Here is a 13,786-nt window from a genome sequence, read left to right as displayed (position 1 = left end):
TGCGGGGGGGGGGGGGTTGGAGTGAATTGGTTCAAGCTATCGTACTCATACGTACAGTACAGTATGACGATGAAGCGGTTGTCCGTCTGTACAGTGCACTTTATCATTCAATTTGAAAGTTACCAGTCACTTAGGTACAGTACAGTACTGTAGTGTACCTCTAATTTGTACTGTAGTTGGCATATGTACTGTACTGTACACTGTCCAGTACGTACAGTGAGTAAAACAACAGAAGTGTACTGTACAGTACAGTACCGGACACTATACTGTACACTGTACACTGTACTCTGCACGCAAAGGACAAGACCAGACCTTGACGACCTCGAAAACTATACTGTGTACTGTACAGTGTACAGTACTGTACTGTACAGTAGACTGTTGGCATACTGTACAATAATACTGTATACTGTACAGTGTGTACCATAACATTTTGTCACTTTCGGGCAATATTATTCTTTAAAAATATAGTAAAGCTATAATAGAATGATATATTAGGTTGATGAAGAGATTCTGAAAAATCTGAATCTGGTAAAGTTAGAAAGTTAAACTTGCTCTTAAGTCCAGTACTGTTAGACCTGACTGTACTGTACTGTACAGTGTACAGTGTACAGTACTACAGTGTACAGTACAGTACAGTATCACAGAGTGAATTTTACGTACAGTACACTGTACTGTACAGTACAATGAGTAAAACAACAGAAGTGTCAATACAGTACTGGACACTATACTGTATTGTACAGTACTATACAGTACAGTACAGTACTGGACACTACTGTATACTGTACACTGTACTGTACAGTGTACACTGTGCGTAAAGGACCAGACCAGACCTTGACAACCTCGAAAACTGCACAGTACAGTACTGTACACTACAGTAGACTGTTTGCATACTGTACAGTACTGTACAGTACAGTACGGTAAAATAAAGAGAAATGTACAGTACAGTACAGCACGCTACTGGGCTCTGTACTGTACACTGTGCGTAAATAAAGGACCCAGACCAGACCTTGACGACCTCGAAAACTGTACAGTACAGTACGGTACAGTACATTACTACCGTACCATTGGCCAGTGTACTTATTGTACAGTACAGTACGGTAGTACTGTACTGTATCACAGAATGCATTTGACCTACAGTACAGTACTGTACAGCGTACAGTACTGTACTGCACTTTGCACGGCATCGTAATGTACTGAATCGACGCCCTGATAAAGACGATAGGCCGCCCCTCTACCTTCCTTTTCTGTGACGGACGAGTGGCAAGGTAAGATGGCGAACCACGTGTAGATTCGGAAAGATTCATCATTTTAGGCTTTTGCTCTTCTATCGTTTAAAATTTGCCAATAGATTGATGTGCAATTTACACATGTCTTCAAGTTAACTATGTCCATAAGATTTTATGGTAGATACACTCCGATTGAGATTGTTTATCTGGGTTTTACTCGTGTAAAACTGATGATATATTAGCTTCTGATATTGTACGTTAGACTACAAGAAAATCGTATTTGTGCGCTTTCAACTTGATCCATGATGCTGATACTTTTAGAGTAGTAAATCGACTCGATTTCATCCGTAGGGCTTCGCTTCTATAGTAGTTCTACTTCTTTTATTGGTTGTCGTTACTTCTTGTAAGCAGAAATTAGTAGTACAGTATTGCGAATGCCGTGAACTTCTCAATGCACAGCTGCGAAGTAATAGCCAATTCAGTCAGGCGTCTACGATAGTGCTAGCGATGCTGTGGACCGCGTTCAGGCGACTGCACTCTTGACATGCTCATAGTCTTTCTGGTGTTTTCGTTATGGCAATAATAAGCGTATAAAGTTCTATTCTTTTTTGCTAATGTTAAAATGGAGACCGAATTTTTAAGAGCGATTACAACACAGTGTGCTACACAGTATACCAGTGCATACTGTTTCAATACTTACTTAGCAACCTTGTTACTCTGGAATGATTTTCATGATGGCTTTATTTTGCTCTCTTTAATAGATGACTTCTGGTGGTGTAACTGTTAAGGACGTCAGTCCTCACGACTTTGTCAAAGCCTTTGCGGCCTACTTGAAAAAGTATGATAATTGAATGTTATAATTGAATGGTAGTTACATACCATAGTTGTGGCCTAAAATGGTGTGAATTGAGCAGTTAGTATTCTGCACCAGTTAGTCATCATATTTATATGCGTGTACCGTTTTTATTGTGAGGTTAAACGCTGTTCAGTAGGCTGTCTCTAGCTCTGTTCGTAGTTTCGCTTGTTAACTCTAGCATAGAGATAAACAGCTTCCAACCCATGCCTTAAACTTATAGTTATACGTAAGCATTAATAATACATACCGTAGGTTCGCATTACTAGTGTGTCGATCAATAATCCTTTTTGACTTTACTGTCAACATTAATTTGTAATACATCATATTATCAATTTAAATTTTAATAGATCAGGCAAATTAAATGTACCAGATCATGTTGACCTAGCCAAAACTAACATTTCCAAAGAATTAGCTCCATATGATCCAGATTGGTATTACATCAGGGCTGCCGCTGTAGCTAGAAGAATCTATCTTCAAGGCGGCCAAGGTGTTGGTAGAATTAGAAGAAAGTACGGAGGTCAGTGTGCGCTACTTCATCTTAATTAAGAAGTGTTATTTGACCAAAGCAATGCATTATGAGATTCTACACGACCCTTTCGAGCCTATTTTTCGTTCGGTTTACACAGCAGTATACTGTATTAGCATCCGAAATTAATGAACAATTGTGACATAATGCACTTTGGTGTAATTCGTACAGATTATGACTATAGCACATAATAGTAACGTAGTACTTTTACAACTTACAGCTAAGAAACGACGTGGTTCAAGACCCTGTCATTATTCTCCTGGTATTAGTGGAGTTGCTCGTGCTGTTCTACAATCCCTAGAAGGCATGAAGATTATCCAGAAAGTCGCAGATGCTAGGTAAGATACTCGTACTGTTAACGTAGGCATTTTAGCGCTTTCTGTCATAATACTGTAATATACAGCATAGCGCAAATAAACCACAAATTGACATTATTTCATTCCTTCCTATTAGTGGTAGATACATTACTTCAGGTGGACAAAGAGATTTAGACCGTATTGCTGCTCAGGTTCGCCTTCTATTGCTTTATTCAAAATTAAGAATACTATTATCTTACAATTTTAAGAAATTAAATTTAGGTATCAAATTGAATTTTGATATTTAAAACTTTTATTTTAGGTAGCACAAAAGAAAAGCTCGTGAACAGTAACGTCTTAACATAATGTGTAATATCAATTTGTAAAGCATCGGAAATAAACGGGTGTAAATTTGAAAGATTGCTTATCTGTACGTACTATTATTATTGTGCACGGATACTGTTTAGGCCTTGTTGATTGGTTCGATCTACAAGATACAGTGCCATCCTAATTTTTTATGTAAGACCAGAGGTGTATGGATATGACGCCGATTTGATATGTGGTAAATAGGTTACTTGAAATTTAGTTTTTGGCCGGTTTATGCCGCAAAGTATAGGTTGCAAAAGAACTTCATAAACTTCTGAATGATGATGTCTGAACTCCCACGATATCACGGGTATACAGTAATATGCGAACTAATTTTAATGATTATCTACAAACCGCATCCCATGAAATTTTGATATAATTATTACAATCATTTAAATGAAAGTGCAAGTTCAATGCTGTATGCACATAAATGGATGGTCGATGCTGTTACGATGCATGTCGTAAATGTCCTGCACTTTATACTCTCTTATGCACTACTGCCTTTAAAGTTACTTTGACAGTGCTATCGTGCAACTCACTTCTCAGTACAATTCCTGCCACATCGAAGTACAGTATTATAAAAAGTACTCGAGTAGGTACTTTTGTCTCTTACCATAGAGTATCAAGTGGGAAAGAAAATCTTTTCCAGTTCATGATTATACCTATGAGTCTACGACTTAGATCATTATGCAGCTACTAAACTAAGAAGGCGAATGGAGTTAGCATGATCAATATTATTCGTACAGTATTACCGTATACTGTACAGTATCCTGGCTTGGGAATCTGCTATTTTTTGATATATGAATATAAAGTTTGCTATCATGCATTTCCTATTGATTCATCATTATTATTGAAAGGTTAATTTTACGAAATTTCCATAACACACAATATCTTTACAGGTATACCTCAGGGATAGTTTCATCGCTTAACGCTCTAGGTTCATAAAAGCTAGCTAACTAAATAAAATTGTGTCATTTTTATTCCTGGAAGTTAACACAGCTTTGTAGTTATTATTAAGGATCCGATATCAATTTACAAGTTCACAAATGCCCTTATTATTTTGTACAATGCAATGTACGTACATAATCGATCCCACGATAACAACATCATGTCAGCAACGTATTCTCTTATTATGCAATCCAGATAAATTCAACAACAATAGAAATAATTAATTTTAATCACCTAAATAAAAATCTTCCAATTGAATTAGGTTTAGTAAAGTAAATTCAATCCTTTTGAAATGACATTTCGCCGATTGTTGATACTATGTACATTTTCAGAACATCCATATGATATTATAGATTAGAATACTGGTAGTAGTTTTTTTTATAGCATTCAACACGTTAGTTACATTAAGTTAATATTGTCATTGCATCTAAGTTGAAAATTAGTTACATCTATTACCCTATAATGAAATCTGTTCGTATTCCCAGGAAGCACGTTACAGTCGTTACTTCGTGAATGAGGAAGCCAGCCATGTTTATATTATATAATTAAACAGTTCCTCGAATTCCAGCTGCAAAACATGTTTATGTAAGCAATTTCATTATCCTTAAGATGAATCTTTCTTTTAATGTATGGCTTCGTTCGTCTTGTGTAGTAAAATAATACAGTCATAATTTAGTACTTCAGATACATTGGGAATTCGTAATAGATTATATAATACACAGTAATAATCTCATCTAACGTCATTTACTGAAACTGATAGACACTTAAGTGGAACGTTACCTGCGCTAGTTGTCGTCCTAAGCTACCAATAGCAATTGTAGCAGAAAAAAATACTCCAGGTAGCCAAGACCGTATACTAAGAAAATCAGGCTTGGAAAAGCTATGCAATACAAAGAAGAGGATATAATTAAGATGACTTACAAAGTAAGCGGTATTAAACAACAATTAAACAACATCTCCTAGTAGTGATACAGTAAAGGCATTGGACAAGATGACCAATAAAGAAAAATATGGTGTATAGGGTCAGTGAAGAAGCTCAACAACATTATATTCGAAAACCAAGCAATTATTTATTGTATTCTTCTTTTAAGCAAAGAAATACTATGACAAAAGAATACCCTTCTATTACACTCGGTGTTATAGACACCGACTTATTCAAGTCATGAATAGAACTCACCTAAATATTCCATAGTGGACAATAATTTGAGTTACTGCAGTAGCTGTAAAAGAAACTGCCACCCCAAGAACAAACCCACTTACAGATCTATCGAATAACCACCACTGACCAATAGCCATCAAAGAAAGTGATACTGAAAATTTAGCAACTTCTATTTGAATTTCCTGCGAAAACAAGATCCCAAAATGATATAATGCATCAGCGTATAAACCAGTTTATGTAACCGCATCAATTTTGAATGTATTTAAAATTATGCATCAATCGTTTTGAATTAAATTAACTGTCTGAAATAATAAATTTAGCATAGTGCACCAGCACAGAATCTAGTTTAACCGCGATAAGGTAGCAGCTGAAGTAAATTTCTTACATCATAAAATGTATTATTATTTACTGTTCTATGGTACCAACAAAAACCACTGTTAGTTAAATACACGTATAGTAATATTAAAGTGTTCAATGTATTATCTCGAATAAAATCAGTTGACCCACGTCTGTATTTCAAGATTTGATCAACATTGGGTGGATATTGCACCCATCTTTTGAATAGATTACTTAATAGTTATTACTTTAATGAGAAGAGTTATGTACTGTACATTGTGCGCGTACAACATTTGAAATGCTAATTTGTGTATTTATGCAGTGATTTCTTGTACGCTATTATCCAAAAGTCGGTATAGATTAGTGTTGAGGACGTACATATGACAGTAATTAAACTGTGTTTTACTACTATAAGACACTTGAATCACAATTTATACTTTGTAAGTAATAATTCTTATGTCAATTAAAAATTGCATTAGTCATTGTCAATGACTCCTAGAATTGCCATTGATTACAACTCTTCGCTCTCGCTAATTAGATAGAATAAATCATATCTGGATCAATATAGTGCCGAATATACGCATCTCTAGCTATATGCAGTAAGTACCACGTTTGGCACTTTACTATAATTTAATGTACAATATTTTAAGCACCAATAATGTACATTGTACATCAACTACTACTGTAATAACTGTAGCAACTGAAGACTTACTACTTGGTAATAAGATGGTCACTCATGCTGGCGAGTAGCTACAAGAATACATCAATAACTTTGTAATAAGTTCATAACGTAAGATGTAGAAAGTGAACAATAAACTAAGGGATCATTGATGAATACAATACTGTACTGTCCACATCATCGACTTGAATGGCGTTATACTGTTGATAATTTGCAAGAAATTGATCAAGAAATGATTTGCTGTTGGTGTGAAACTTACAGAGTTATAAGCCAGGGTACTAGCGTATGTTATCCCGACAAAGATTCCTAAAATACAAGAAAACGATCAATTAAACCCGCTGATTAGCCACAGATCAACGTGGAAAGCTGCCTTTTGCATGGATAAGTACCTAATTCTAACCAGTTATATTATACTAAATGTGCAATTGCCTGACCATCATTATTGTACTTTAGTCCATGAACGAACGTATGATTAACATTAGGGTATTATGGCTGGTGACTGTATAGTAAAAAACGCAGGACAGACATTCCATCATGACAGTCATGCAAGTAGTCTGATTATAATTATAATTATCAACTGAATCTCGGATATATATGATCATTTCAGATTCTATACTATCCATTTCTACTGTTAAAGTTTCATTTGATGAAGGTTTTGGTCCAAGGCCTATTATGTTTGATGTAATCCTAGATGTCTATCAATTATAGCTACAAATCCGAGAGCTTGAAATATGTACTGCAATAAAGCACCCATTTCCTGATCGAATTTGAGTTTGCGATAATCCTTACAACGAAGATCGTACAGTATTTTATAATTCATTAAAACATCATTATTATGACTATAAGTCGCTTGATAAGTTATTGAGTTTAACTTACCTACACATCGCAGTACACCGACCCATTCGACTTGATCATGATGATAATCATATTTTCTCTGAAACCATTCGTCCATCTTTGGCAGCGATAGCCCAATTGTTGCTGCACCAGCTCCACACGAGATTGGCACCCACCAAGGTATAGAAGAAAGATCAGACAAGACACCGGGCGGAAATAACGCCACATTACGTTCAATTTGAAGTATTAACAGTGCAAGGGAAAGCAACACACCAACTACAAATACTATTAACGTCCGGAGTAAGAAATGCATCGGGGGAACTAAAGTTCTACAAACGATCATGGCAGTAAATATATTATGATAATAAAAAATCAAGCTATGTAAGTACAGTATTAGTACATAAAGCTACTAACTAGATGTACTCCAATACTGTACTTTATGATAACGCTATTACAACTAGCATACCGTGCCCCAATGCAAAATGATAATAATGTTAGCTATTACTACTTGTATTCTACGTCTAGAGTGTTAATTTGTAGCCACAGGAAGAGAAGACCACCTTACCAATTGCGGTCTCAATTCTGTCAACACTTCATTAAATATTGGAATTTTCAACTACAATTTTACCCTAGAAAAGGCATCAACTACAGACAGTATGGATAATGGAGCGATGCATGCTACAGTATTATTGATGTAGGGCTTCCGTCCAGTAACCTAGCATTATGGTATGAACTTTTGGAAAGATTTTTTTCAAAAACATCTTGCGTCTGTCATGTCTGTTTTCTGTAATGCCACCATATAAAAGCTGGCGGTATCATACTGGCTTTACGGTACAGTAGACTATATTATTTAATTAAAAATTAAATTAAAATTTGAAGTTTAAAAAATGACTTTGCTCCCAACAGCTTCACGGTTTAGTGTACAGTCGATAAGTGATAGTTTCTTGATATAATTTCTTCAACAATTTTTACTAAAGTGAACTATAGCTCCTAATAGCTTCACGGTTTAGTATACATAATTAAAGATGAAAAGTATTAAATAATCAACAATAGGATTGTATGGAGCACTGGTATACAGTCGATAAGTGACGGTCTCTTGATATAATTTCTTCAACAATTTTATTTACTAAAGGTTAACTCAAGCTCCTAACAGCTTCACAGTTTAGTATACAGTCGATAAGTGATGGTCTCTTGATATAATTTCTTCAACAATTTCATTTACTAAAGGTTAACTCAAGCTCCTAACAGCTTCACAGTTTAGTATACAGTCGATAAGTGATGGTCTAAAGAGACCTTGATATAATTTCTTTAACAATTTCATTTACTAAAGGTTAACTCTAGCTCCTAACAGCTTCACAGTTTAGTATACTGTCGATAAGTGATGGTCTCTTGATATAATTTCTTCAAGACTTTTATTTATTAAAGGTTAACTATAGCTCCTAACAGTTTCACGGTTTAGTATACAGTATAATCGATAAGTGATGGTCTCTTGATATAATTTCTTCAACAATTTTATTTACTAAAAGTGAATTGAGGCTCCTAGCAGCTTCATGGTTTAGTATACATAATGGAGGATGAAAAGTATTAAACAATCAACAATAGGATTGTATGGAACACTGGTATACAGTCGATAAGTGACGGTCTCTTGATATAATTTCTTCAACAATTTCATTTACTAAAGGTTAACTCAAGCTCCTAACAGCTTCACAGTTTAGTATACAGTCGATAAGTGATGGTCTCTTGATATAATTTCCTCAAGAATTTTATTTGCTGTAAGTGAACTTTCGCCGTTTCAAATACTGACACAACGCCATTTTTAAAAGTGACAAAAAATGGCTTAACAGGTGTAGATAGACCACTTTTAGTAAATAGAATTCCTGTCGAATTTATATCAACAGATTGCTACTACACTAAAGCGTTAAGCTGTTGGGAAATATATTGCTCATTTTAAAATAAAATTAATTTTTGAATGCAGTCTAAATTGTACAGTACTACTGTATATCAGGGAGTGAGTGCATGTACACTGTGCTGTACAGTGCTATACAATCGACAGTAACACGAAGGGCCACATTGTACAGTATATTGCACAGTACTGTAAGCATCTCCTTTCCATAAAAGCTCTCGTTCGGGCAACAGGCAATACAGTAGTTGAAAATAGCATCAATGCTGCTGCACAATATCTAATTAGCTGCTAATCCTGTATACATATTGCATAGTACTACAGCATAAACGCATAAATTGGTGACTAGGTATATATATGCATGTGTGCACACACTAACTACAGCGTATGCAGAAGGTATTAAAGTGGTGGCAAAACTACAAGTATCGCTTCGTACCGTACCTAATATGGAAATTGAAAGATAGGTGAGCTCATTAATTTATTAATTAATTAATTATTTATGCAGTATGTTATACCGGTATATACTCGTATATATATATATATTTATTATTAGCTTGCATTGGACGCAGCTGAGCTCTAATATCGATCTTTTATAAATATAACACTTGGGTCTACTTGTATTTTTGCGAAGGACAATAAAATACATTCCCAAGGAAAACTCAAGTACTGAAGGATTACAAGTTAAAGAAAATGAAATTTGTAACACTCTAAAAGAGTTATTTTATCGTTTGGATACGGCAGTAAAAAAGATTGACATAAGAAAATATCGTCATAATTATGACAGCGAGTCTTTGGCGATGGACTCTCAAGCGGCTAGCATGATAATGATGAATGTTTGCGGATTTACCATCGCTCGCAAAGAAACAAAAGATAAAGGAATAGGTGTTTATGTCTCAGATGGGTATATACCACCTGGCAAAGTAGTAGCTTTATATCCAGGTATATTTTTAGCCTTAAATTTAGATCGAATTGCAGTGCGATCTATCATGGCCTGACAGCTGCGGAATAGCTTTACAACATAATGCTCTAGCCTTTTATAGTTTACAGGATTTTATATTCTGATAGGCACAATTTATCAGTCGCACGATTCGATGCTATTTCAGTCGATACGGAATTCCTTCATGTTTCGATGTGTTGATGGAACAATAATTGATGGCAAAGATCATGGCATATCTAAAGCTGTTTATATGTAAGACAGTCTAATACGAAACACGTAAATAGAGCTGTGCATAAATTCCATTTATGCGTATGTTATTAAGCCGTAACCATGGAAAGAAGATTCTTAGCTTTAAATCTTATCTACTTTTACGTGTAATGTATGTATTCTAGGTCTTGCACAAAACGCGATATTCTAGGGCATCATATACTGAACGATATAACATGGCTGACATCAAATCCAGTAAATCCTATGGCTATTGGTCAATACATTAATAACCAATCCAAAAGTAATCGCGTAATAATTTTTCCTACATTTAACTTTGGAAATATAAGAAGCAGTGTAATTAAATAACAATATGGAGATAATCAAAGTCTATACAAGTTATAAATAATATAACTACTTATCTACAACCAATAGCTTACCGAAATTTTGAATATAGTTTGTCAACGCATGTTTAGTGTTAGTGACAAACTTTAGTGTCAATAGGTTTTCCAGTGTATAGCATGCCCTAAGTATTTGATATCCGCGGTTATTTTAGATTCTCCAGCTAATGTTATTTATCATGAAATTAACTTTCCGGAAGATTTGCCTTTAACACTTTATCGATTCATACCAAATGTTTACTTTCGAAATTTAACTTACGAAGAAGAAATGGGTACTAGGTAATATTACTGTATTCGTTTTGCTCTTTATAAACTAAAACTCAAGGTCGTAGAAAATTAGGGTCTAAATGGAATATCCTACTGAACTTGAATTCTCTTACTCAATAGAAAAATTCGGATGGTTATTCTTATTTCCACGCACCCGATCATGAAAGGTGAAGAACTGCGGTCATCTTATTTTACCGTTATAACTTGACAATTAATATAATTAATTATATGATGCATCCATGGCATAACGATAAGGAATACCAATATTTTAATTGCAGATTCGCAACCGAAGTCAACATAGTATACCATAGTATATAAATCATATAAAAGTATCTACGAATTGCCTAAACTAACGGTACGTATTTATGCTATCTATGATACATTATATGTCTTACTTAAGCAGGCATATTTACAAGCAAATATAGCAATCCAAATTCATAACTTACAAATGTTCTGTTATGAAACTGCCATTAAATCAATGACGAATTTAAAAATTTACTCTTCACTTATATGAGAAAGCTTATTTGTATGCATAGATAAATGAACCATAATATACAGTAGTTATACAAACATACCATGCAATCATTATGATCTTTAGCACAGTACGGAAAGCATGATATTAACACGAATCACATGAAAATTACGGAGACAGCTTTTTAAAGTTAATAAATTACAGAATTGTTTCAGATAGTATCTGAAATTTACGTACACTTCATGGCTTCATGACAGGATTCATTGTTACGTACACGTAATGCACTGACAATAGCAGTCAATGGTAACTAATTGACAAATTCACAGGACCGACTATAAAAGACATTTTATTTATAACAAGCTAATTGCGATCATAATTTGCCAATGCTAGTACGACATAATTAATCCTATTCATCGAGAATAAGCATCATTATGACTATTGAAAGATTCATACAGCGTTCACAATCCGAATATGCCTATTATACTGTTCTCTGATTTGCTACGATGTTATGAATGGTGCTACAGCTATCTTGAAGTTTAGTGTTATTTGTTCTTAATACACTTGCTTCTTGCTTAATACCGGCCAATAAATCTTTTTCTTTCGCATTTTTTGGCCAGTCTAGTGGAACACAATTTAGCCCATATTCCTTCACTTTGCTTTCAATGTCTTGTCGCATCTTTAGTAAGGCCTGAAGATCACCTTTATCCGATAAGAATTTACATAATACGTTATTGATCAATGAAAATCGATTATTTATATCTGGAATAATTAAGCAGATATGAACACTAACAGAGCCCCTGTGCCTTACATTAGTTGACTAATATCAACGATGTGTTGATATGATTTTAACAATATATCCGGTTGATTATTATCTTTGCAATGCCCAATTGAAAGCATCATTCGAGATATGAAATAGCTTTTTCTATTAAAACTCGACGGCATTCAATAAATGAATAATTATCCTATAGCATTTACCGAATTCTTCCAACTGTAGTCATTGAGTAAATCAATAAATCCATGATATTCACAATTTGCTGAATTGACTCTGGTCTATCAGTCCCTTAGCTATTTAGTTTATATTCATTAATTATTGGAGTATATTTACGGTTGATCATTATTATTAACAACCATCTTCACAGGAGTCATACTCACAACTTTTGAATGCGCAAAAATGCACATCAATACTGAACTCAATTTTGTTATGCTGTACTCTCTTTTAGTAGTATGTGCGTGATTGATTGATTAGCTTCAAAACTAGTACGTCCTTGCAAAGCAAAACATGTAATTTTATCAAAATGCCAACATAATCCATCATACTGCTTCTATGGACAATGGGTTAATAATAAAATATATAAGTTCTCTTACCATCAATATCAGTCTTGGTGTACCTCACACTGCATGATTGCTGCCTGTAAGAATAAATCATAACACAAAACCTGAAATGTCATGAAGCCATAATCCAAGGAAGCAACAAGCAGCTCAGAAATTTATAAAATGAACTGAATAAAATTCTACGCAGCACAGGTCTATTGTTATTTTACCCAGAGTATATTGCTGCCACACAATAAAATAATAAACGTAGTGAGTAAGCACTTTACCCTACAATGATGTAAAACCAATCTGAAGATATCACTATCATGCAATATTAGATCTTTTCTAGCATAGATATCGGTAATAGTATTACGTGGAATTTCAGTATGCAGCAGTATTTTGCAATACATTATGTTGATTGCAAGATTTTTAAAAGGAATTATACATCAACAGAGAGTTATGCATAGAGATCCTTTTATGATAGAGAGTGTTTGATTGTGTGGATAGCGAACATGAGTGAGGAAATTGTTATTTGCACTTACATGGAGGAAAAGAATTTATCGATTTCCGTATCCAAATCATTTAGAAGCCTTAGGATATCATTGATTTGGTCCACTGCTTGCGTCATTGCCAGTATACTGTATGTAAACCACTACAACTTGTCGAGCCTACAGGCAATCCTTGGATGCTACTTTTAAATAATTATTGTCCTTGATATGAGTGAAGAGGAATTTTTTGCATATCACCTTCACAGGCTGCGGGAATACAAATGCTGTCCCATTGAACGTGGTGCTGACTGAAAAGAAACGAGTGTTGATGGTTGAGAAATTTGTTGGCTAGTTGTAAACTGACTCTACAGTGCAAGGAACAGTAGAGTACACAGTGTACAGAACTGTACAGTACAGGTTTTTTCTTATTTTACACTACTGTACACTGTACTGTGCGGTATTGTACTGGACAGTACAGTGTACCCTGTACAGTACAGTACTATCACATAAGTAAGACTGTATCATCTGTACTGTACTGTACTGTACAGTGTTTTTTTTCCATCGAGATACTGTAGCATAA

At 34.6% G+C, this 13,786-nt stretch overlaps 4 protein-coding genes across 4 annotated transcripts; 2 read left to right on the top strand and 2 right to left on the bottom strand.

The window, feature by feature from the left end:
- Positions 1-1,985: 1,985 nt before the first annotated feature.
- TRIADDRAFT_38108 (expressed hypothetical protein) lies at positions 1,986-3,323 on the top strand. The gene is made up of 5 exons (XM_002115389.1): positions 1,986-2,064; positions 2,430-2,599; positions 2,829-2,946; positions 3,062-3,116; positions 3,227-3,323. Exons 1-5 carry the CDS (start codon positions 1,988-1,990, stop codon positions 3,248-3,250), a joined length of 444 nt encoding a protein of 147 aa, XP_002115425.1. The 5' UTR covers positions 1,986-1,987; the 3' UTR covers positions 3,251-3,323.
- A 1,639-nt stretch (positions 3,324-4,962) lies between these two features.
- TRIADDRAFT_29414 (uncharacterized protein) lies at positions 4,963-7,539 on the bottom strand (the record flags this gene model as incomplete). Its single annotated transcript, XM_002115260.1, has 4 exons — positions 4,963-5,098; positions 5,396-5,543; positions 6,648-6,698; positions 7,269-7,539. The coding sequence occupies 4 exons, from the start codon at positions 7,537-7,539 to the stop codon at positions 4,963-4,965; spliced, it is 606 nt and encodes a 201-aa protein (XP_002115296.1).
- A 1,974-nt stretch (positions 7,540-9,513) lies between these two features.
- TRIADDRAFT_50702 (uncharacterized protein) lies at positions 9,514-11,143 on the top strand (the record flags this gene model as incomplete). Its single annotated transcript, XM_002115388.1, has 7 exons — positions 9,514-9,590; positions 9,758-9,841; positions 9,911-10,065; positions 10,192-10,315; positions 10,456-10,571; positions 10,824-10,947; positions 11,056-11,143. The coding sequence occupies 7 exons, from the start codon at positions 9,514-9,516 to the stop codon at positions 11,141-11,143; spliced, it is 768 nt and encodes a 255-aa protein (XP_002115424.1).
- A 742-nt stretch (positions 11,144-11,885) lies between these two features.
- On the bottom strand, positions 11,886-13,346 carry TRIADDRAFT_59335 (uncharacterized protein; the record flags this gene model as incomplete). Its single annotated transcript, XM_002115259.1, has 3 exons — positions 11,886-12,106; positions 12,773-12,816; positions 13,261-13,346. 3 exons carry the CDS (start codon positions 13,344-13,346, stop codon positions 11,886-11,888), a joined length of 351 nt encoding a protein of 116 aa, XP_002115295.1.
- Between the last annotated feature and the right edge of the window lie 440 nt (positions 13,347-13,786).

The sequence above is a fragment of the Trichoplax adhaerens genome, genomic scaffold, assembly GCF_000150275.1.
Source record: "Trichoplax adhaerens TRIADscaffold_10 genomic scaffold, whole genome shotgun sequence".
NCBI lineage: Eukaryota > Metazoa > Placozoa > Uniplacotomia > Trichoplacea > Trichoplacidae > Trichoplax > Trichoplax adhaerens.
The sequence above is the reverse complement of the archived record's forward strand: the minus strand, read 5'-3'. Positions and strand labels throughout refer to the sequence as shown.

Coding starts and splice junctions, on each gene's coding strand:
- TRIADDRAFT_38108 (XM_002115389.1), top strand. CDS start 1,988: ATGACTTCTGGTGGTGTAACTGTTAAGGACGTCAGTCCTCACGACTTT. Junction 2,947..3,061: donor CAGAAAGTCGCAGATGCTAG/GTAAGATACTCG, acceptor CCTTCCTATTAG/TGGTAGATACATTACTTCAG. Junction 3,117..3,226: donor TAGACCGTATTGCTGCTCAG/GTTCGCCTTCTA, acceptor CTTTTATTTTAG/GTAGCACAAAAGAAAAGCTC.